Raw genomic sequence first — 21,705 nt, 5'->3', positions numbered from 1 at the left:
CATTTCGTCCATCTTCTTCTGGCTACATCACTTTATTTATCAGGTTACTTATCAGGTGACGTATCCTGCTGTCAAAGGGACAAAAAAGAGTGCCGATCTGACTTTGTATGCATGATATCAGCATTTTTTTCCCATTGTAGGAAAAAGTCCCTTTTGCACATGCCCTCCTGGGATGTGTGACATGGGTATCCCAGACGTCTCTGCACTCCCATTCTGTCTTTATTGCTATGGCTGTAAAGACAGAAGTAGAGGGTCTTTAAAAAAAAGATAATTTTTCCTTTACATAAAAGGGTTGTCTACCCCTTTATGTAAAAAAAAAAAAATCTGTGATGATGTCTGAAAAGGTGGTCTGTGACTGAGGTCTGCAGTTGTGACCTGTTACTAAGGTCTGTAATTGGGGTCTGTAAGTAAAGTTTGCTCTGTGTGTGTATGTGTGGGGATGTCTCAACAAATTGCAGGGCCTAGGGGAAAAGGAGCCTATCTATGGATTGCCACAGCAACATATAGGTTAAAGCAGAACTAAGCTGAAAACAAAAAATGACACCTTTAATCCTGCAGGTCCCTCGATGGCGCTGGTCCTTCCCACAACCCGGTCTCGCGTCATCCTTGAATTCCTCTTTGTCCCGGCACTGAGGAAGCTGAAATCTTTAGTCTTCTCTTCCATCTTCTTCTTGGCACATCACCAGTCTTCTTGGCACTGCGCAGATGTGAGATCGGGTGATGTAGCCCGCTGTAAAGAGGAAAAAAAGAGAGCTGATCTCTCTGTGCTTGCGTGAGATCGGCATCTCTTTCCCTTAATAGAAAAAATGCCCCTGAAAAGAGCACCCAGAGCCTCCAGAGCCTCTGACGTAGGGATACCTACGTCAGAGGATGCATGACGTAGGTATCCCAGGAGACTCTGCGCTGCGTCAAACAAGACTAAAAGGGGAGGTGCTGCACCCTTTTTTTTAAATAATCATAAAAAAAATAATTAACATTTTTCTTTTACATATAAGGGTTGTCTACCCTTTTATGTAAAGTGAAAATGAGTTTAGGCCTGCTTTAATTTACAATGAAAAATTAGTGTGGTTACACAGTGGATGTGGTTAAGCAGTAAGGTTATTGTTGTAATTCGTACAATACTTACTGTTTTTATATGCTCATGTAAGTTGACCATGCAGTCTCCATTGTACAATCTGACCACATTGCAATGGATAAAACAGTTTAATGAAAACCATTATCACACAAGAATATCCTAAAGACATTCCTTTGAGAAAAAAAATAAAGCAAGAGAAGAAGTATTATCACATTTATTAAAAATCTTAAAAATATAGCACATATTAATATAAGAAAACAAATACAATTATAACACTGATTTCGATAAATAATGGGATCTGAGTGCAACTGGGTGCAAACAGTTTTTCTTAGATTACCCAAGAAGGAATCTGTACCCAGCTACATTGCCTTAAATGTATGACACGTTTACAGTACTGATCATGATTATGAGGGCAATACTCTAGTTATTAGTTAAATGAAACAAGTATGAGGCATTTTACAATAGGTTTAAAGCAGAACTACAAATGTCACATTTAGCAGGCTAGAGACACAACCCAACCATACCATAAAAAAGTGGGGAGGGCATTCAATTAATAGGGTATATATGTATGTATATATGTGTAGTGAAATGTAGAACATAGTGTCCCTTTCTGCAATAATGTCCTGCCTAAACATTGATTCCTATAAGTGAAACTTTAGTTTTGCTTATAAGTAGAGTCTCCTTGCTCATATTGCCTGCAATAAATTCCCCTACTCTAAGTATATACACGCTGGTGGTTGTAATATACACATCTGCATTTTCCTAATACAGTTACCTGTTGTCTAGTCTACAATTTGCATTGTAAATGGTTGCAGCTTCTTAAACAAACAATTTAAACTTTATGTCACTTGGAAAAATAGTTATTTTTGTTATCATCTGTCATTAATCCTATAAGAATTTCACAATAAAAGCCAAAGCATACGACTGAGTCGGGAAAGGCAAATGGTATACAGCTCTTAAGATGCTTCTGAGAATTTACAATGAGGAACAAAAGTCTGGGTGAAGTTTGAAGTGTCAGAATTAAATTACCATTTATTTCGGGTTGGTAGAAAAAAAAATAATATATACTAAGAATAAAAATAATAGCAGTTTTGCTGAATATAATAGGAATTATTCAGTTCCAAACAGGGTCTGTTTTATTCGGGAAACAATTAGCTAGTGGCAGTCAGCACAGCCTAATAGAATTAGTTTAGATTTTGTTCTCTGATTCTGAATAGTTCTCTTTAGCCAGGAGCTTTACCTGTAAAGTTGTGTTTTTTTTTTAGTTATATATTACATATACATATTAAAAACATTTTTACCTTACATAAAAAGGTTTTCTACTCTTCCATGTAAAGTAAAAATGTTCAGTTTAGGTACACCTTGTTTATAGCTTTAAATTTAGAGGAAAGCGAAGTTATATTTTATAATGTTAGAAAAGTCCAGGTGCTGAATCACCAGCTGTGACCTCAGAATGTTACGCTTTGTAGTCCTCCTTCAAGTGGAACTACTGTATTATATAAACCTACTAAATAATGCATGTGTTCCCCTCACCTCTCTCTACGTGTGCAAAACAACACAAGCCAAGACAAGCTGCTGCATCAGCAGCCTGATAAATCCCATGCCAGCCTTCCTCATTCACCCCTTCTTCCCTCAACTTATTTACACCAGTGCATTTACTGAGCTTCAAACTCTTTCACCTATCGGGTGACCAGGCCTGGACGGTATTCATGAGTCAGGGTATTAACCTTCATGTGTACCTTTAGAATGGTTTAGGTTGCCAATTTCATCAGCCATCACTGCATAGGAATATAATTTCACAAACGCTGCTAAGGCTGATGAAATGACTCCACAGACGAGCGATTTCACAGACAACAATTTGTGATAATTGATATTTTTATAGTGTTCCCGGTGAATTGCCTTGTAGGTGCAATGACCCAATATGGAATGACCGAAATAAAGATTATATCTGTAGCCTGTTTATATAAGCTATCAGGGCTCTCTGCATTTTGGTTTCAGATAATACTACAAAAGGACATAAGGCATCCTGGCAAATCGGTAATTACATCATGCAGTTATTTATAATTGCATGTATTATTATTCTGCTGCATTAAGTTTTAAAAACATGAATTTTTTTAAAGCTTTAACATTTCAAATACTGCATATAACAGTTTTATGTATCCTTGTTGCACCAAGTGAAAGTGAAGTTTAAGTGAAATTTAGAGCTTTGTAAAAGGTTTTTTAAAAATCGGGTAATTGGAAAAATGAAAATGAAAATTTTTCGGTTCAGAAAGATTAACTTGGAGAGATTTGGGCAAAAAGAATTGGGGGAAAGGGTGGAGTAGAAAGCAGCCAGTGACCCAGCTACTAGCATCTAGGTTGAATCAAAATTTTCACAGGAAACAAAATACCTTGCCCTTAGTGTTCAGCAGTAGGAAAAAATAATATTAGATGCCTCCTTGTTAGCTGTGAATGAGTAAGCCTGGTGTTTGGTCATTAGTAGGTAGAAGAATGCTCTGCCATAAGTTGTCCTGATGTTGGTCTCAGTGGAAGGAAAATTTTAGGGTGTTTAAATGTTCACTATGGGCTATTGGGTAAATGAAAGGCTCTGGAAGGGGCAGAGTGTTATGGTAGCTAATGTAGGTTTTGGAGGGGGTTAGGGGACTGTGCAGGAGACTGGGTGGCCCTGTAGTAGACAGGACTCTGGAGGGGGCTAGGGTCTCCCTCTAGGGGCTGTGGAAAAACTATAGTTCACTGCAGGATTTTTTGGACGGTTTGGTGCACTATGGGAAGTTCCGGGGCACTGAGGTAGGGATGGGACACTGTTGAACATTCAGAAGCATTACGAGGTTAGCGAGCACTGTAGAAGTCAGGGGACATTATTGAAGCTGTGGGGTGCACTGTGGGAGGTTTGAAGTTTGAGGGTAATTTAAAATGTTTGGGTTCACTTTGGTAGCTGGGAGGAATTGTGGGAAGTTTGAAGGCGCTAAAGGACCTGCATGGTACTGTAAAATGTTAGTGGATCTGAAGCTGCCTGGGGGCTTTGGGAGGCTTGGGGCATAGTGGGGCTGCATGCAACAGATGTTCCTTGGATGTGAAACTTCTCCCTCTTCGTAGTAATGTGATTGGTCATTCGAATGGGGTGAGGGAAGAATGTGCTTCACCCCCTTTTAGGTATCTGTACTAATAGTAAATCTGATGCTGCTTTGCAATAAAAAAGGAATGAATCTACAATACCTCCCCTTGATGCCTAGTGGAAGCAATGCCTGTCCCTCAGCATTTATTACAGGGAACGAGCTACCCCTTTGCAACATTGGTAGCCAAGAGAGGACAAATTAAGTTCACTTCTGTCAGGCCCTCACACCTCCCCAGGCTGGCAGCAATACTGCTATGCACAAACATGAATTCTTAAAGCAGATATTGGTTTTAGAGGCCAATTCTTGAAAAAGAATAGGTCTAGATAGTTGAAAGGACCTTAAATATTCCTATATAGCTATTGAAATATTGCATCCTTAAAGTTTAAAGACCATATTATTTTACTTTACCTGATGACTCCATTGCAATTACCCAAATAATGGTATTGCATATCTCTTAAATTAACATTTTACAGTGGTGATGTCAATAGAAAGCATATTTGTTAAAATCACAATATAGTTTTATGCCAATTACAAATTACATTTTACAGAGTATTGTATGCATATTGTGTGTTTGTAACTTCCACTTAAATCACACAATATTGTGCCCAGCTTTAAGTTAGTCCGCACCCACTTTGGTAATATTGGTTCTGGAGATGACCGATATGCACGTCTGCAAAATATATTGTTTCCCCTATTGTGTAAAACTGTAAAAATGTTCAGGTTTGTTGTTATTTTTTATAGGTATGTGTATGTTGTGTATAGGGTATATAATAAAATTTGTGACCAACCCCTAAATAGACAAAATTTAGATTTTTTTATGTATAAAGGATTTACAGAAAAAAGGTTTTTTAAGCTATATATATTTGATGTGCATTAAACTACAGTATACAGTGTAACAGTTTGATATTATAAAGTCATACAAAATTATTATTGAAAAATCAATTTTTGCAAAACAAATTGTCTTTTTGTCTCTTTGTTTCTGACGTGTTTCACCTTACCGGTTTCCTCAGGGGACTTTTTTGAGACAAATACTGAAAAATGACATACCATATCTTGGTTTTACAAAACATATATACCAAAAAATATTATATACATATATACCATCAAAATAATTCTCAAAAATAAACTGTTGGGTTACTTACTAATTTTCCAATGATACCCTTATTTGAAGAAAAGAAGCGAATAAGGTGAAAGCTTAATCAATTTCTTGCAAGGAAATTATCCCGATGAGTTAACTCTCTCTGATATCCCCTGATGAAGCCAATCCAGGTGAAACGCGTCGGGCATTAGACTTGTTAACTGACCTGTAAACATTTACAAAACCATGTGTATATGAAAATAGCGTATAAGCTAACTATATTTGATTGTTTTTATATAACTTGGTGTGTACTATAAACATACATACACTGATCAGATTTTAGCTATTGATTTTTGTAAGTTAACATAATAAGACTAGCCTTTTAACAGAGTTACCCAGTGCCTAAAAAGTCTCCCTTTTCCCCCCTTTTGCTCTTCCCCCTCCCTTCAAATTGATATATGCCTTGTTGATGTTACAAAAGTGGAGACATACCTTGCTGGATAGAAGGAGGTATATTTCAATGTCCCTTAGTACTAGTAAAAAAAAAAAAAAAAAGTGTATATGTGTATATATATATATGAATATATAAATAGATTTGAATAATAAGTGTTATTTACGTTACTAGCTTTTCAGAAAACATATAGCAAGGGGTTAACGAAAAGATGGGATAAAAATTACTTACTTTTTCCAAATAATGTCAGCAGTCAGTTCCAAAAGAACTGGAGCTGAGGGTGGACTCCTCCTATATAGTTGAATTTAAGTCGAGGGCAAGCGTTAGCCATGCATTGCGCATGCGCGCGTGGTTTCCTGTGATTTCTGTTATGGGGACTCCGCCCTGATTTGTTTTGATCTCTATCATTTTTTTGTGAATGCGCAAACTAGTGCGCACGCGTAGTGGTAAAACAGAGCTTACTTATCAAAACCCTTGTTTTGAGTCGGCTTAGGGAAGCATTAGGGTGAGCGCTTCCACCCCTATATCATGTCCTTTCTGCTCTTACTTATAAGTGTGCATGTGCTCATGCGTGAGCACCTGCGCTTGCATATTGTACTCTTACTCCTATTAGGTGATGAGTGTAACCATTTAACATCATCATTGTTGCAATTTTGGATGCGCTTAATACCCTAAACAATAATTTTCAATATAATTACTGGTGCTATAATCTACCTAATTTTAACCATTTGATACAAATCGCATCTCTTCTTAGTACACTAAAGGTCAATATTTATACATATACTTGCAAATGTTATATTTTACCTGGTTAGTACCAAAAATTAACTTGGTTATATGAGTTATATGGTTTTATGGTTATATTGTTGTTTTTTATACGATTTGACTTCCTTCTTTTGCTTTCACAGGTTAACAAATTCTAACATGTAATCTTTTTTTCTCTTCATGCTGCAGAGCATTTTCACAGTAAGTAGCCATATTAATTTTTCTTGTTTATGTATTTATTATAGAATGATCACTTTGCATTAGGCTCTCTGTTGGTTAGAATTTTCACAGCCACGCTGTCTACTTTGATAATCAAAATACTCTGTGATTGCATAAGGACCGTAACCAAAAGCTTTATTTGATTTATAAGCAAGCATTCATTTTTTATATTCAGTGAACATGGATTTTTTTTGGAAGACAAGATATGATAAAATATATTTTAAAATATTCAATAAAATAATAAATTTGACATATTTTCCTACAAATATGTGTAAATGACAGAACAACTCCCATCCTCCTCATTTGCATAATTAAAGGGGGAGGTGTAGTGCGGCAGAGGGGAGCTCAGACACTTCTGACAACACTGCATGCAGAGAAGTAGAGGAGCTCTGTTGTCAGATATTATAAAGCAATTAGAAGCTCACTAAGTCTCTGGTAATGTCAACAGGTATTTGTTCTACTAAACAGAGAAAAAATGCAGAGGGATTGGAGAAGTGGTCTCTCTGCAGAGGTCTGACTCATCCCTTAAAATAAGACACATTCATGCAATGGAGGTGATTTACTAAAGGAATATTGGCTGTTCACTTAAAAAGTGAATTATCACCTAGCAAGGGATAATTTACCTTGTTTAGTGAATGTGGTGATAGCTGCAATAAATGCCCAATCACATGCAGGAAAATGTAAAGGAACTGTTTTTTTTTTCCTGGAACATTATTGGATGGTTAAAGTCAGCAGAGCTTCATGTAATTAATTGAACTAATTGAAATATCTTTTGCAAGGGGATAATGCATTTTGCTATGTGAACGGCCAATATTCCTTTAGCAAACCCATCCCAACACTACAAGTAAATTGGCACCTGTGACAGAATGATGCTACATCCAGTCCTCCGGGGAACATCCTTTGAAGAGTATGTATTATTGGGATTATCAAACTACAAATATGCCCCCACTAAGGGATATTATTGAAAATTAAAGAGACAATATATATTTTAAAATCTTTCATACCTTCTCCCGTTTCCAGTGCTATGTTCTCTGTTAAATATGTTCTATTGTACTAGAGCAGGGGTCAGCAAACACGGCTTTTAGGCCAGATACGGGCTAGCCAGTAGTTGGTTCCAGCCCCCTGGCCGATCCGGACCTCAAGAGCTGCAGTTTGCCAGCCGGATCTGCCAGGGGCGTTAGGAACTGCCGGAGTTCCGGTGCCGCCTCCTTGCTGTGGCTCCCCTATTTACCGCGGCAGGCATGGTACTTCTTCCGCCGCAGTAAATAGAGAACGCTCCCTGAAAGTAAATCCCTCTCCTCCGCAATGCATACGGAGGAGAGGGATTTCACTTTATGGGGCGGTACCTGGTGGAGCGGAGCCATTAGGGTGGGACCCAGAGCCTAGTGTGCTCCCAGCCACCCCTGAAATGGCCTAGTGGCCATAAAAGTTTGCTGACCCCTGTACTAAAGAAACCTATCAACCGATAAAAAAAACAACAACATTTTTAAAGACAGAAGACATAAACATGTCCCCGTGTCCTATGGTGTCCATATACGTATCTTTTTATGTATAAATTATGCTTTTGTGAATATATTAGTTGATGCTCATTGAGGAAAGGTGCCTTAAAAGCTCTTTATTCTGTGTGTTCTGCAAATCCACCCCAATGTGCATTGTGATGTGAACCCTTTGGTCGTCACACTGACCAAAAGTTAGCCAAAAATTTTCCTAGCCAACAATAATTTTTCCCCTTTAAAAAGGCACAATAATATTCATTATATATTTTATTGATTAATATACCTCTAAAACATTTTCCATGGTTTTACTGTTGATTGTTCAGAGAATGCTTACGTGTTCACTGTACGGAATGTACTGCAGGGGATTCTGTTCCGAGATGACAGCACAAATTTAAATAAAATATATATTGACAAAAAGGTTCCATGTTTGGAAAAAAGAATCTAGATCTTAGCCATATACAGTGCCTACGCACGACACTGCAATGATGTGTCCATTTAGTGCATTTGTACAGGAGCTACTCTATTGCTAAATTTCTTTTTAGTTGATCAGTGGACATTTTTGTAAAGATTTAATGAGGGGTTCTGCATAAGGTTAGCACAGAGTTTGTCAATCAAAGTAACAAACCAGCCTCAAGTGTCTTTTCCTCATTAAAAAGGAGGAGATCTCTGCTGGAAGTTTGTAAATTTGTTTCTTTGTCATGGTCAAGACCATGAAAATGTTCTCCTTGATGAACTAGAAAGGCTGAATGTAGGCAAGCCTATATGGTTTTTATTTATCTCTATATCATCTATCATCTATAGCATCTATATACATATATATATTTTATTTGGTGTACATTCTTGCATTGTACTTACTTTGCCACATGATTGTATATAAACATGTTGACACTATGTTTAAATGCTTCCTTTTTACTCTTCATCGTTGTTTACTTCTGAGAAAAAGAAAATATGTGGGGAGTTTGGTGGTTTATGTGCATACCTTCCTTTGGTCTTTACAATATTCTAGCCAATAGGCTACAAGGAAGAATGAGATATATGTGAATAATGAGCTATAAACCTTTTGAGATTCTGATAATTGTATCCCTGCACTACTGACTCCATTTTCTTTTCGTTAACTTCTCTCAACTTTTGAGAGATTCCCATACAAGGCAAAAAAAAAGACGAATGGTACATTATATACTTTAGTGCCACTCTGTTTTTCTTTCCTGCATAGACATTAATCCCAAATGCCTTGTTTTAAAGTAAATGCCTTGTTCTAAACCTTGATTTTTCGCAGCACAAAAGAAAAGAGGTCACTTAACTATCCCCTTCAACCAGTAGCATGTATTTTCTCCCACACTACTCCTTTTGGCTATTGGGATTGGGCACAAAATACCCAGCATTTGTCTCATAAGGCCAGGTGTATTGTGGTGGACTCAGCACTGTCACATTGGTGGAGTCCTATGTAAACGTGAACAAGTTGGGTTAGAGCTTACACTGGGCTTTCCTTTGCTGTACTAGTGGCCAGCAGTCCCCAACCTGTGGTCCGTGGATCACTGGTGGCCTGTGAGATAATTTTGGTGGTCCGCGGCTCTGGCCGGTGCACCCTCCAGCGGGGTCAGGAGAAGAACCTTGCTTGGGGGGGGGGCCACACCAGCCGGGGCTGTGGACCATGTCTCACGTATAGCAGGCTCAGGGAGGTGAGCGGGCTGTGTCTCTGGACATAACCCACCCACTCTCCCATTGCAGGTTTAGAGTGGGCGAGTTTTGGCATTATGATGTCATTCTGGGGGGGAGTTTCTTCCCCTTTGAGTGACATACGGCTCCCCGCACGTGCGCGGTCCGGAGTCTGTAAATTTAGTGGTCCGGCCGATCTATTAACAGTTGTGTTTTTTCATTGCTGTAGTTTTCCTAAACTTACATTGCTAATATATTATATGAATGAGGATTATTGGAGGGGCAATGACTTTACAACACCTGGAGTCATTTTGATTGGTTTACACCTATTTGATCAGGGCAGTTCAATTATTTCAACCAGATTGGTACAAGGGATTGGATCTTTATTGGAATGTAGTTTTAGGGCTGCTTTAAAACACCCAGGTGAAATCAGTTTAAGCGATGAAAACATCAAGCAGGAACAGTTTTTTTAATAATAAATGTCTGGATTTACATTGCTGTGAACTTTAGACTCAAAAATGTCCGACATTACTTTTACAGCAATTACTCTAACCTATTCTCAACGTAATGTGCCGTCCAGTGACAAATTGTGCTGGCTTTTACCATATTTTTCTCTCTATCTGTAACACCTATGACAATACTAAATTATCATGCCACAAATTTTCTCTCCCGAGGCTTAGGCAAGTAACTCAAGTTATTAGCAGCTCACCTTGAAAGCATATAATAGAAAATTATCACAATGCGCGTCTGTCTATTGACTGTGCAAGTACCTTTATTTTGCTGGAAAATTGACTAATTTCTACAGGAAGCGTTGTAATTTTAATTTTAATGGTCTCTTTAGAATTTAAATATATTGTACGTTGTAAATGCAGAAGAGCTTTGACAGCCCCTTTTTCCTGTCCATTAAACACCTTTTATGAATTTAGAAAGACAGAGTTTAAGCAGCGGTATATAAAGATTAGAAAATATGTTCTTTGCTGAATATATATAAGTTGTAAAATATTGTTCAATTATTTAAAGAAGACCTGTTTTGGATTATGACAAAGACATTTGGGAACAATTCCAAACTATATTATCATGTCATTGGCTTAGTTTCCGTTGGGTTAGATTTTTACGTGTTTACATTTTAAACTTCTTTTTAATATTGTTTTTTTTTTTAAATCAATCTTTCTTTTACAGATGTGTATTGAGTATAGGAAACATCTATGATACTTGGGATACCATAACATTACTATAGTTAATAATAAATAAAATACTACAAACCTTTTCTTTAATGTCAATCTCTGTACAGACCAATAGGAGTACATGAATTACCCTTTTGATTTATTCAGCTGTGTATGTAATTTGGACTTCAGATATACAGCTCAGTAAACAGGCTTTATTCAGCAAAACAGTTAGGTTTAGTTTGATGAACAACTAAAAAATGGTAGGGCTGCCCTTGCTGTCTGGAAATGATAACTATGGAATAAAAATGTAATATTTTTGCTGAATTTTAAACAGTGACAAAGGTTTTTAAGCTTTATTTTTAAGGCATATTGATTTAGCTAAAGCAGTTATATTACACAAAACCTTTAAAATGTACAATATTTATTTGTTAAATTAAAGATAGAGCGTTTCGAAAATAATCATCAATAAACAGAAACAATCAATGGCAGCTTTTTAGAAAATGTTATTGAAAATTAAGAGGATAACAAAAGCGTATCGAGGGCAATGTTTTCTACATATGTTCCTAATAAATACGGAAAAAACTATTTGTTCTCAACCAGTGGTTTGGCTTGGTTTAGTATTAATTTAAATGCCATCGGTTTATTCTTAGAATGGGAATAGTCAGCTATATTACAACTAGGGAAAACATCTAGCTTGGTAGTTTATTACTAATTGCATGAGCAGTGGAACCAATAATCATACAAAATATTATTAGCCATAAAAAGGAAAGTAAAGTAAGTAAAAAAAGCTATTTTTTCAGTCTCCAGGCAGAATAGATCATTACATGTATAGGCAATAGCACTGATTTATTAAAGTTCTCCAAGGCTGGAGAGAAAACAGTTTCATCAGTGAAGCTGGGTGATCCAGCAAACCTGGAATGGATCTGGTCCAGGATTGAAAATGTCTGCTAACAAATAACTAATGACTTTTGGGAAATCCATTCCAGCTTTGCTGGATTACCCAGCTTCACTGATGAAAGTGTATTCTCGCCAGCCTTAGAGAGCTTTAATAAATCAGGACCATTATGTCTGGTTATTATACTAAAAATTGCTTTGTTCCCAACATACACATATAGAATGGAGAGCCAAAAAATTTTATGAAAAGGTCCACAAATTAGTGTCCAATAGAAACAAATACAGCCAACAAGTTTCAGGGGTCAATATACTGACCCCAAAGCTATTGCAGGCTGGGGTAATCTCTGAAAGATATGTATAATAGACCTAATTTTAGAGGCACACCAGAGTAGCAGCAAACCTTTTATGATAATAATAAATCAATTTTTCACAGAAATAAAGTACATGTATGCAAAGCTGACCAATTTTACAAATGTCAGCTTTATGAATATTGGGAAAATATGCACCCCTCCATTTTCAAGTTGGAAAATGCAACAACTCTGAAAGTAGATTTTATTTTTCTTCTTCTAGATCAGTGTCTCTCCTAGGGTTCCTCCAGAGGTTGCTAGGTTTTTTTTAAGAAATTAGCAATTTTTGACTCTCTTGTCAGTTTAACTGATACCAATACAGGTAGTCCCTGAGTTAGGGACATGGATGACTCCTAGATAGGATAAGGGCTTCCCTGCTCTTCCCTGCTCGCTCATGTGCAGGACAAAGGCTTGATGGTGGGGAGGGGGCAGTTCTCATGACTTGCAGCTCTTGTAACTCTTTATTGACCAAGACAAACTCTGCAGTTGTTCCTTTTTGCATATCAAAGCACAGCTTGCTCCAGAAGTTAATGAATGACTAGGCTCCATAAAAATGTTTTTTTGCTTTATTTGTGATTAACTCACAGTGAGGATTTTATACAGTAACTGACACCATGCTGCCCAATATTATGTTGAGACAAACATCTGTCCTTATTGCATTTATTAAAAAAATGTACCTGTTCCAACTTACACACAAATTCAACAGTTCCTATCTCATATGTAACCTGGGACTACCTGTAATCTTTTTGACTATATGTAAGGGTGGTTTTCTTCCCACTGACCAACAGTATAAGAGACATTTTCCTACTGACCATTATGGTAATGTACTGTAAGCTGTGGTTATACTAATTATAGAAGGGGTTCCCTAAAGACATGAAAAGTATTTTAAGGGGTTCCCCCAGGGGGGAAGCACTATTAGATATTTCTCCTCACTTCCAGTCCTTAGTCATTTGGACATAAATTATTGGATAAATGCCTCCTAATGGGCCACAGACAACAAAAAAATGTTCTACTCTTCCTCACTGTACCCAAAACTAAAAACAGTAAACTTTTCATAGGGATTTAATGCTACTAATAAAAATAAAAGAGCACTAAGAGTAGTCAGGCAGCAGTCGATTTCTTCGACTATGCTGCAACGTAAGACAAAGCCAACTTCTCCGTCCCATTTCAATTTCCGTACCTTATGTGGAACGGCATCTTACTCTTACATACTGAAATTAATGTCTGAGTGCTTATTACCACTTATGAATGAAAATTCTGTTTAGGGCCAAATGGAGGCCCTAAAGGAGGATAAGTAAAACCAATGTCATATCCAATCACTAAAGTGATACAGGTTACAGTGGCAGGGAATATTAATTATCACCGCTTATTTCTGACTTGTATGGATGGGTACTCTGATGCCTAGTCAGCATTTGTCCAACCCATCCATATTTGTCAGATTTGGTCAGTGTCCTGTTTGCTGTAGATCAGCCCACAACCCGAAAAAGAGATGTACTATACTGTACATAAGTATGTTTTCTAATAATGCTTCTTGCCATATGAATTCATTTGCACCCCTGGTATTAGACAAGTACACCCAGCGTGTGTTAAAATGTCTGACACTACTGCAAGTTTTACAGTCTTACCACAGAGCATCATTATACATGTAAATATGCTCAATTAAGAATGTAATTAATTTCATTCCTCAGATAGCAGCAGGAGGGGAACAATGGCTCTGTCAAGTATGCTAGCTCTAATTGACAAGCGTGGACCACAAACTGAAATCACAGGCGCAACATGCAATCTGACTGTACCGTTATGGTGCAAGTCTAGGCTGAGGATACAGAAATAAAATCTATAAATAGAAATATCTGAAGAATATAAATGAGATTTCTCTCTCGTGTTCTGCATGGTGCTGAGGTTGACAAGGATTAAGTCAGGGCATTAATTAGTGATTTTAGGTTTATTTATTGTAACATATTCAGTAAATATGTAAATAGATATCAGTGACCATAAGGAGACCTAGTAATTATTAAAATGTTGAAAGATCTTGGTGACCCTTTATTTAATTAGAGACCGACCCCCTTCATTAATCTAACAATCCATCTGTCATCTGGCATTTCCGAGAGTAAAACATGCCAGTTATCTCCTGGTGAAAGTGCCCCTTACCTCTGGATTGGTATGCAGGCCCCGTATCTGCCAGTTATATCATCCTAACCCAGCTGGTTTGTATAATGTAGAGTTAAAAGTCAAATTATCATGTTTTCTATAAGGGAGGAAATAGAAGACATTTACATATTACCTACCAAGCACACTTGTCTAATAGATTCACTAATCTATATTTTTGTCATGTTTTAGAAGAAACTCCTGGAGACAAAATCCATGTTTACTAGCCACGCTACATCTATGCTCATCATAGATTTAATGTTGAAGTATGAGAGTGGTAAAACCCTATCAGGTTTATCCTGGTGACAGAAAGTAAAAGAACATCAAAAAATGTCACCACACCAAAAATACAAGGGAACTCTTTTATTAGAAATTCCAAGTCTGGTGACAACTGTCAAAGTTGGGATTTATTCTTTCACTTCCATGATGTGTCTCCAGGACAAGAAGTGAAGGAGAACGGGGCTTTAGATATTCTTTAAAGTTCAATGTAGGCCAAACCTTCTATTTGTATAGACTTGAAAATAGTAAATATTTTTATCAAAGTTATTTTTTCTCTCTTTGGAGAGATTAGTATCAGAAGAGAATAGTCTGGTAGCATTAGGGACCCAGTGATGAATAGATTTAGTACATTTTTTCTGTGTTTCTTTGAGTACTTCAGTTTATATCAAAACCATACCTTTTGATTTATATATATATATATATATATATATATATTTATTAGTATTATTATTATTTATAATTATTATTATTATTATTAATAATATTTAGTGCCAAATTAAATAGGATACTTGAGAATTCAAAAAACCTGTATTATGAACTCTCACTTAATCCAAATGTTGCAAACCCTTGCAATAAACATTTTTATTTGCTTTCTCTTGGTCTATATAAGTGAAATAGGAAAGTTTTTAACAGGAAATGGTAAGAATAAGAAAGTGTTTTAATAATTTTTTTGGAAAGTGCAAAACATGCGTGGATTTTACGAAATATATATTAATGAATATAAATTTTTACATATAGTTAAAAAGCAATTTAAAATAAAATTTGGTGAATTTTACTAATTCATTTACATTGGAGTCCAGCTCTGATCCGGGACTGCCCATGCCAGTTTGTTTGACTTAAGTTGAAAGCTTGAGTATAGAGATTTAATGGTAATAGATAAGAAAAACAAGATTACACAATTGAATATTTCCACAAAACAGCACAAAGTATAAAAGGAATCAGTTGTTATGGCAACCCCAGATGACACTCTCTGCAAGATGGCATTGCTGTAATAATTACATAGCAGCAAAGCTGAAACATCTGAAAGTTGTTCCAGACAAATGTACTTCCAGAGATAACCTTTATTTTAGTGCAAAAGTCAGTAGTTCTGAGCTCAAATACATAGACCGAAAACCACCAGTTCTGAGATGGAAATGAATCCCGTGTGACGGAATCCTGGAACATACACATCTATTTGTGTTTCCATACCGCCACAGAAAAAAATATATAGTGTAGTATGTACACTGCTTGGCCAAAAAACATACCCTAATATTTAGTTGGACCACCCTTAGCTTTAGTTATGGCTTGCATTCACCATGAAATTGTTTTAACGACCTTATGCAATGCCAGAACATTTCATTCCATCCAGAATTGAACTTTGCCCCCAAAACTTATTTTGATAATGGACTGCTGCATTTAGTCTTCTCCAGCACATCCCAAAGATTCTCAATGCTTTTAGGGTCTGGACCAATTTTGGTGGCCAATATATATGAAAATATGATGTCTCATGCTCCCTGAACCTCTATTTTCACAATCTAAGCTCAGTGAATCCTGACATTGACATCTTGGAATATGAAATCAGAAGACAAAAGATACCACATAGAGAGGATTTTGTGTGGGATTTTAAAGGCACATATCCTCAAAGTAATGACCAAATTATTGATGTGTTAATTAAAAACAATACATTTAATTGCAATTGTATTTATTTCATAAAAAAATATTTACATTTTGACAAGTTACAAACACATAAATCATCCTTAGTATATCCATTTGTTCCAATTGAGATCCTAGTACAATTATCAACTCACATTTGTATATAGATGAACACCAAGCCTAAATTTTACGTAGCAAATTTTACACAATGCATTTCGTGGACATATAGCCACTTCTTCAGGAGTTATTCAATGGTGCACATAAGCCAAGTTTTTTTGCTTGGAACAATCACAGTATCCCAACCAATGACTTTTATAATAGGGATGAGCAAGCAAGTTTTTAAAACTCGATCTTGCAGTGAATTCGGGCGTTCCGGCTTACTCAGCCAATCGGAGAGCACTAGAAGTTTTGAATGGGGAGACTTGTAATGATTTCCTCGATCTTCCAAGGGTTTCGCGAAATTGATTGGCTGAAATTTTGCGGCCCCATGGGAAGTTCAAGGAAATTTTCGTGAGGATGTCAGAGGCATTCTCGCTCATCCCTATTCTATAATTCAAACTTAGATAGGGAGGTCCAGGAAACCATAAATATATACCCAACAGTGGTGTTATAGGAGTCAGAACCCAGAGGTGTTGTGTTTTTTTTAAATACAGGTCTTTCAGTGACAGGTAAGTTGGTACACGTCCTAAATGCACTGTCTAGGGTACACAGAAAGTTTGAAAGGGTTCTGACCAATCACAAAAGAAAATGCTTCCCCAACCAGACCTCTACCTACTTGGAAGGGATGTATTTCATTATAATATATAAATTTATATCTAGGTTATCCTTTGGAGCACCTAACCAGTTTACCCGAGTGATCTGGGTTTGCCTATGAAGCAAATCCAATTTTGATAGATAGTCCTTGCTTTGATCTTTTTTATTGTCTTTTGGAAGTTTATATTGTAGGAGAGTGTAAAGCTTGGGGCGGTATTCACTCCTTTCGTAAAGGTTAGTAAGTTTACCTGGTATCAAGGGGGATTTTACATTTAGGTAGGGGATTTAAATCCAAATTAGGAAAAACACGAGTTACGTGAGGTTAAGAAAGTATTCTAACTAAGGTATAACTAAAGCTCTCCATATATAATCCAATTAGGACCCCCTTCTTTCTGCTGGTGGTCCCTCTAGTGATGCATTTCAGAGTTTGATTTGTTTTATCCCCTGCCTGCCCAAAGTTTGTCAAATTAGCAAAAATCTGAGATGAGAACCCCAGAAATCTTTGCCTTATGCAGTTGTGATTCCCAAAAAGCCATGTCCTTATTCTACTTTTTCTAATTTGCTTTAGGATAATAGAAGTCATTAAGATAACAGAAAAAGTAACATTTTAGTTGATATTAAGTGCCATAAAATAAGCTTGTGTCCATTGTGAATTTGGACACGGTAAATCAGGATAGGACCAGGTAGCACTCTTTCATCTATAATCCTATTTGGCCAATTTAATTTAGACGATAGCTACTTTTACAGTAATTTGCCATGAAATTACAGATTGCATTAATGCTATATAAATTAGATTTCTTTCCGCAAGCTTCCGTGAGGAGTGCAATGTTTAGAGAGCACAAAACTACCTGGAGAGGTTATCTAGAATGATTTAACAACACAAAATCAATTGAAAAGGAACCCAAGTCAGGGAAGCAGTTTTCAGCTGGTGTTTTCTTTATTAATGGTGAACGGAAATAAATCGACTTGAAGCCTGGGCAGAACAACTGACATTTACAATACTTATACTGCGCTTATTGTATGAATGGCTGAGGGCTGGATCATCATTAATCATACTGTCAGCCCGAACACGGGAGCCCTATATTTATCATAGAGGCGAGAAATTTTACAAAGAAATTGAAAGTAAGTGATAAATAGACATTGGACACCAATTACTCGGCCACTATTAATCATTGTATTCCTGTTTTTTTTTTTTAAATGGTAAATCTGAGTTGAGACTTTTAAATTAAATAAAGTTTGTGGGAAAGCAGGTGAATATAACTTCCAGGCACCACTGAGAGGCTGCAATAGATTTTTCAGGCAGTTCATGAGCTCATCAATAAGAGCAGAGTTAATGATCTATCTGGAATTTAGAGATAGCGCTGGCTCACAGGTACTTCTGGGGCTGCTAATTTGAAAGGGTTGGCTACTTTTAACCTAAGTAAAAATGCGTGGATTTCTGAAATACAACAGTGTGTGCTTCTTTAGTGTTTTATTACATTTTTCTTCTTTTCTTTTTAGATTCAGCACTTTAGGAGGCAGTGACTTGCCGATTACAATGACACTAAAAATTGCAATGCGAATGGAGGAATTCATCGGGTTACTCCAACCACTCTAGTTTCATTTTTAGAGACTGTCACAAAAGAATACAGAAAATTAAGATTTTTTAATGCTTACATTTTTTTGAGTTTGCAACATGAATGAAAGTTTGACTAGCGAGAAATTCCCTAGCACATTTTCTTCTCCCTTTGCACATTATAGCCCTCTCCTTTTGTTTATTTGTGTGTTTATTTCTCTCTCAATGCTGGATCAGCTACTACCATCTTTAGCTCCCAGTCAGAGATTTCCAATTCCAACCTGTCTTAACAGTAAGTGGGTTATTTTTAAGGAATAGTTTGAAATAAATTCTTTCATTCTTTATCCAAAATAGGAAAAAAATGGCGGTAATTCTAGTGCATTTAATGATTTCAAGTGGCTTTGCTCCTTTGTTGCAAAAAAGTAACAACATACTCCTCAGAACAGTCAGAACAGAAGTAACAGTCAGAACTTTTTAGTAGTAACAGTCAGAACTAATTCTAAATGAGAATCATATGTTCATTAGGTCATTGTGGTTTTTAGTTCTTAATTTGAATTTCACTGGTATTCTTTGAATGCATTAAATGTGTGCTGGTGGTTTCCTGCTTTGGAATGATGACATTGACATTTTGGGTGGCTCTCCCAAACAAGGGGAACAACCAGAGGCTAGAGGTACTACATGCAAATTGTAACACAGGGTATCATACATGCTGTCCTACTATATCTTTCCTTTCTAACTATCTCCTTTCTAATTTTAGAATATCTTGCACCCTCCAGTAACATCTATCTAGACAAGGAACTAGCCACCCTAATAAATCCCATTTATAAAGTGTGAATGAGTCTGCCATTATTTACTTATACTAATCCTATTACACTTTTGACAAAATGCATGATTCAGTGTTGATATATTCTGTAATATCACATGTCATCTGTTCCACCACTATTGTAAACCCTTTATAGCACATGTAGTTTTAGATCAGAATTGCCCCAAGCTTTCCAACTTCTGTTGAATTATTAAGCTTCCACACAATTCAGTAAATCACAATGTGTATATTTCTGGAAGGATTAAACAGTTTAAGAATATGTAAACCCAATTTCACATTAGCTGTATATCCTATTCTTTATTAAAAAATATCTGATAATGGTTCCTGTTCCAGCACCTCCTGTTTTAGGTAGACAATTGTAAATCCTTGTTTTAATGACAGTTGTACACTCTATCCTTATATAAATATACAGTCATTTACTATATGTGAATATCAGATCCAAATACGTTAAGCACCCCTAAAAGTCATCCGCCCACCCACATGTAGCTATGCCCACCAACATTCTATGATCACACACACAAGCTGGTCAGATAATCTCTATTTAGGACTCTCTGGGGAACCCAGTGTTGAGTTGGTTGGATATGATGTCGGATTCAGCCTCTTTCACCTGCAAATGGGTTCTTTCCTGGAACTTTTCTCTATCTATCTCTCACTAAGGCATATGTAGAGCAATCCACAGCAAAAATATAATAAATTAGTGTGACGCCTTTCATTAAAACTATGTAATAAAATGTTATATAAAAATTTCCACTTAACATGTTTGCTCCTCTACAGACTTCAGAAGCTAAGGAAAAAAGCTTCTACGAGTCTCTGGTAAAAAAAAAACAAATTTGCATGCAATGCCATTGGAAATGCCTAAAGCTTGGAATAGTGCAAATTGTGCAGGTAAGGTCAGCTAAAAGAGTCTTTCTTTTTTTCTGAGCACAGTCATTCTATTTATTAAGATCTTACCATGAACAATATATGTGCTTGGGGCTTGTGCTTCTCTTTTTTATTCTTTTCATGCTTTGGTTTTGTAAAAATGAGGTTACTTTCCCTCAAACTTGCTAAGCAGTAGGGAGTCTGAAAATGAAAATGTCTTCTGTTTTCTGGAAGGTGTATAAATTGTACACTTCCAATCTCTATTAGCCAACAATGAAAAATCAGAAATCGGGTTACAGTACACATCATATTTTCTGGTAAATCCTCAGCAAGGGATGGAGAGTTACAGGGACTGTTACATGGCCTACCCATTGGCTTAAAAGTTCCCACTAAATTAGGGTGACTTACAAAACAGAATTGGAAAGAGTGAAGGACACATACCAGGCAGAAATTTACACACCTTCCTGTCTCCTCAAAATCATGACACCAGTCTGATAACATAAATTTATTTTGTGTCAAATTCCACTTCCTTCCCACAACCTTCACAAACCCATTGGACCCCCTAAAAACCACCTTATGTTCCCTATTGACTTCAATGCTTTTCTCTAAAATATTGAACATTTGCCAAAATCTCCTGACAAATGTAACCTTTCTCATCCATTAAAGAGAGTATTTTGGACCCAGATCTACTGTAAAAACATTGCAGACATACTTACTGTGAAAACGGGGCCATTTAAGTTGGTTGGGAAGACGGTGCCATCTTTGGTAAAGTAGTGTTGGGTAGGACACTGTAATTAATGTATACATGATCTGAGCACATACTGGGATTTAAATCCTATTGACTAAGAAGCAGTGCTGAACTCAGGTCAGGCTTCAGCTGTCAACTAGATAAAGACATCCTTAGTCATCATCATTGATTTATCTTCAAGATTAAGGGTAATTCTATTAAATGATGCCATTTTCAACGAATTAAGTTGCTTGTGAATTGTCTCACTGCCTACTAATATAAACAAGTGGCATGATAGCAGTTAAAGAAATCTTGTACCATGACTCAGTGCTATAGATTACCCCCTAGTGTTCTAATTCTGTCCATATTTCCATGCAAAAAGTGTTACATTTTTTTGCATTGAAATTTATTTTACATTGTACGCTATAATTCTTAGGCAAAACTCACCAAAATCTGTCCAATATTTCTTAAATTTAAAATAAGAAAAATAAAATTAGTAAAACATGTATTATACCTGTACAGAAGCTTGTATAATATATATATGTATATATATATATATATATATATATATATATAATTATATAGAGATCTTAAATGAAGATTTCTTTGTATTGGACTCAATACAGCTATTTTGTATTGAATTCAATACAAAATTATTTGACTTTCCCGC

At 36.4% G+C, this 21,705-nt stretch overlaps 1 protein-coding gene across 3 annotated transcripts in view; it reads left to right on the top strand.

Moving 5' to 3' along the window:
* CACNA2D3 (calcium voltage-gated channel auxiliary subunit alpha2delta 3) overlaps positions 1–21,705 on the top strand; it is a 547,059-nt gene that overhangs the window by 47,858 nt on the left and 477,496 nt on the right. Inside the window, exon 1 of one of the 3 annotated variants that reach the window (XM_072420934.1) lies at positions 6,624–6,683. The exons of the other annotated variants lie outside the window; for them this stretch is intronic. Coding sequence (XP_072277035.1) covers positions 6,663–6,683 — 21 coding nt within the window. The 5' untranslated portion in view covers positions 6,624–6,662. Of the gene's footprint in view, positions 1–6,623; positions 6,684–21,705 lie in introns of those variants that run through there. 3 annotated transcript variants of the gene reach the window in all.

This window comes from Pyxicephalus adspersus, chromosome 8 (assembly GCF_032062135.1).
Source record: "Pyxicephalus adspersus chromosome 8, UCB_Pads_2.0, whole genome shotgun sequence".
NCBI classification, from domain to species: Eukaryota; Metazoa; Chordata; class Amphibia; order Anura; family Pyxicephalidae; genus Pyxicephalus; species Pyxicephalus adspersus.
This window is presented reverse-complemented; position numbering and strand designations above follow the sequence as displayed.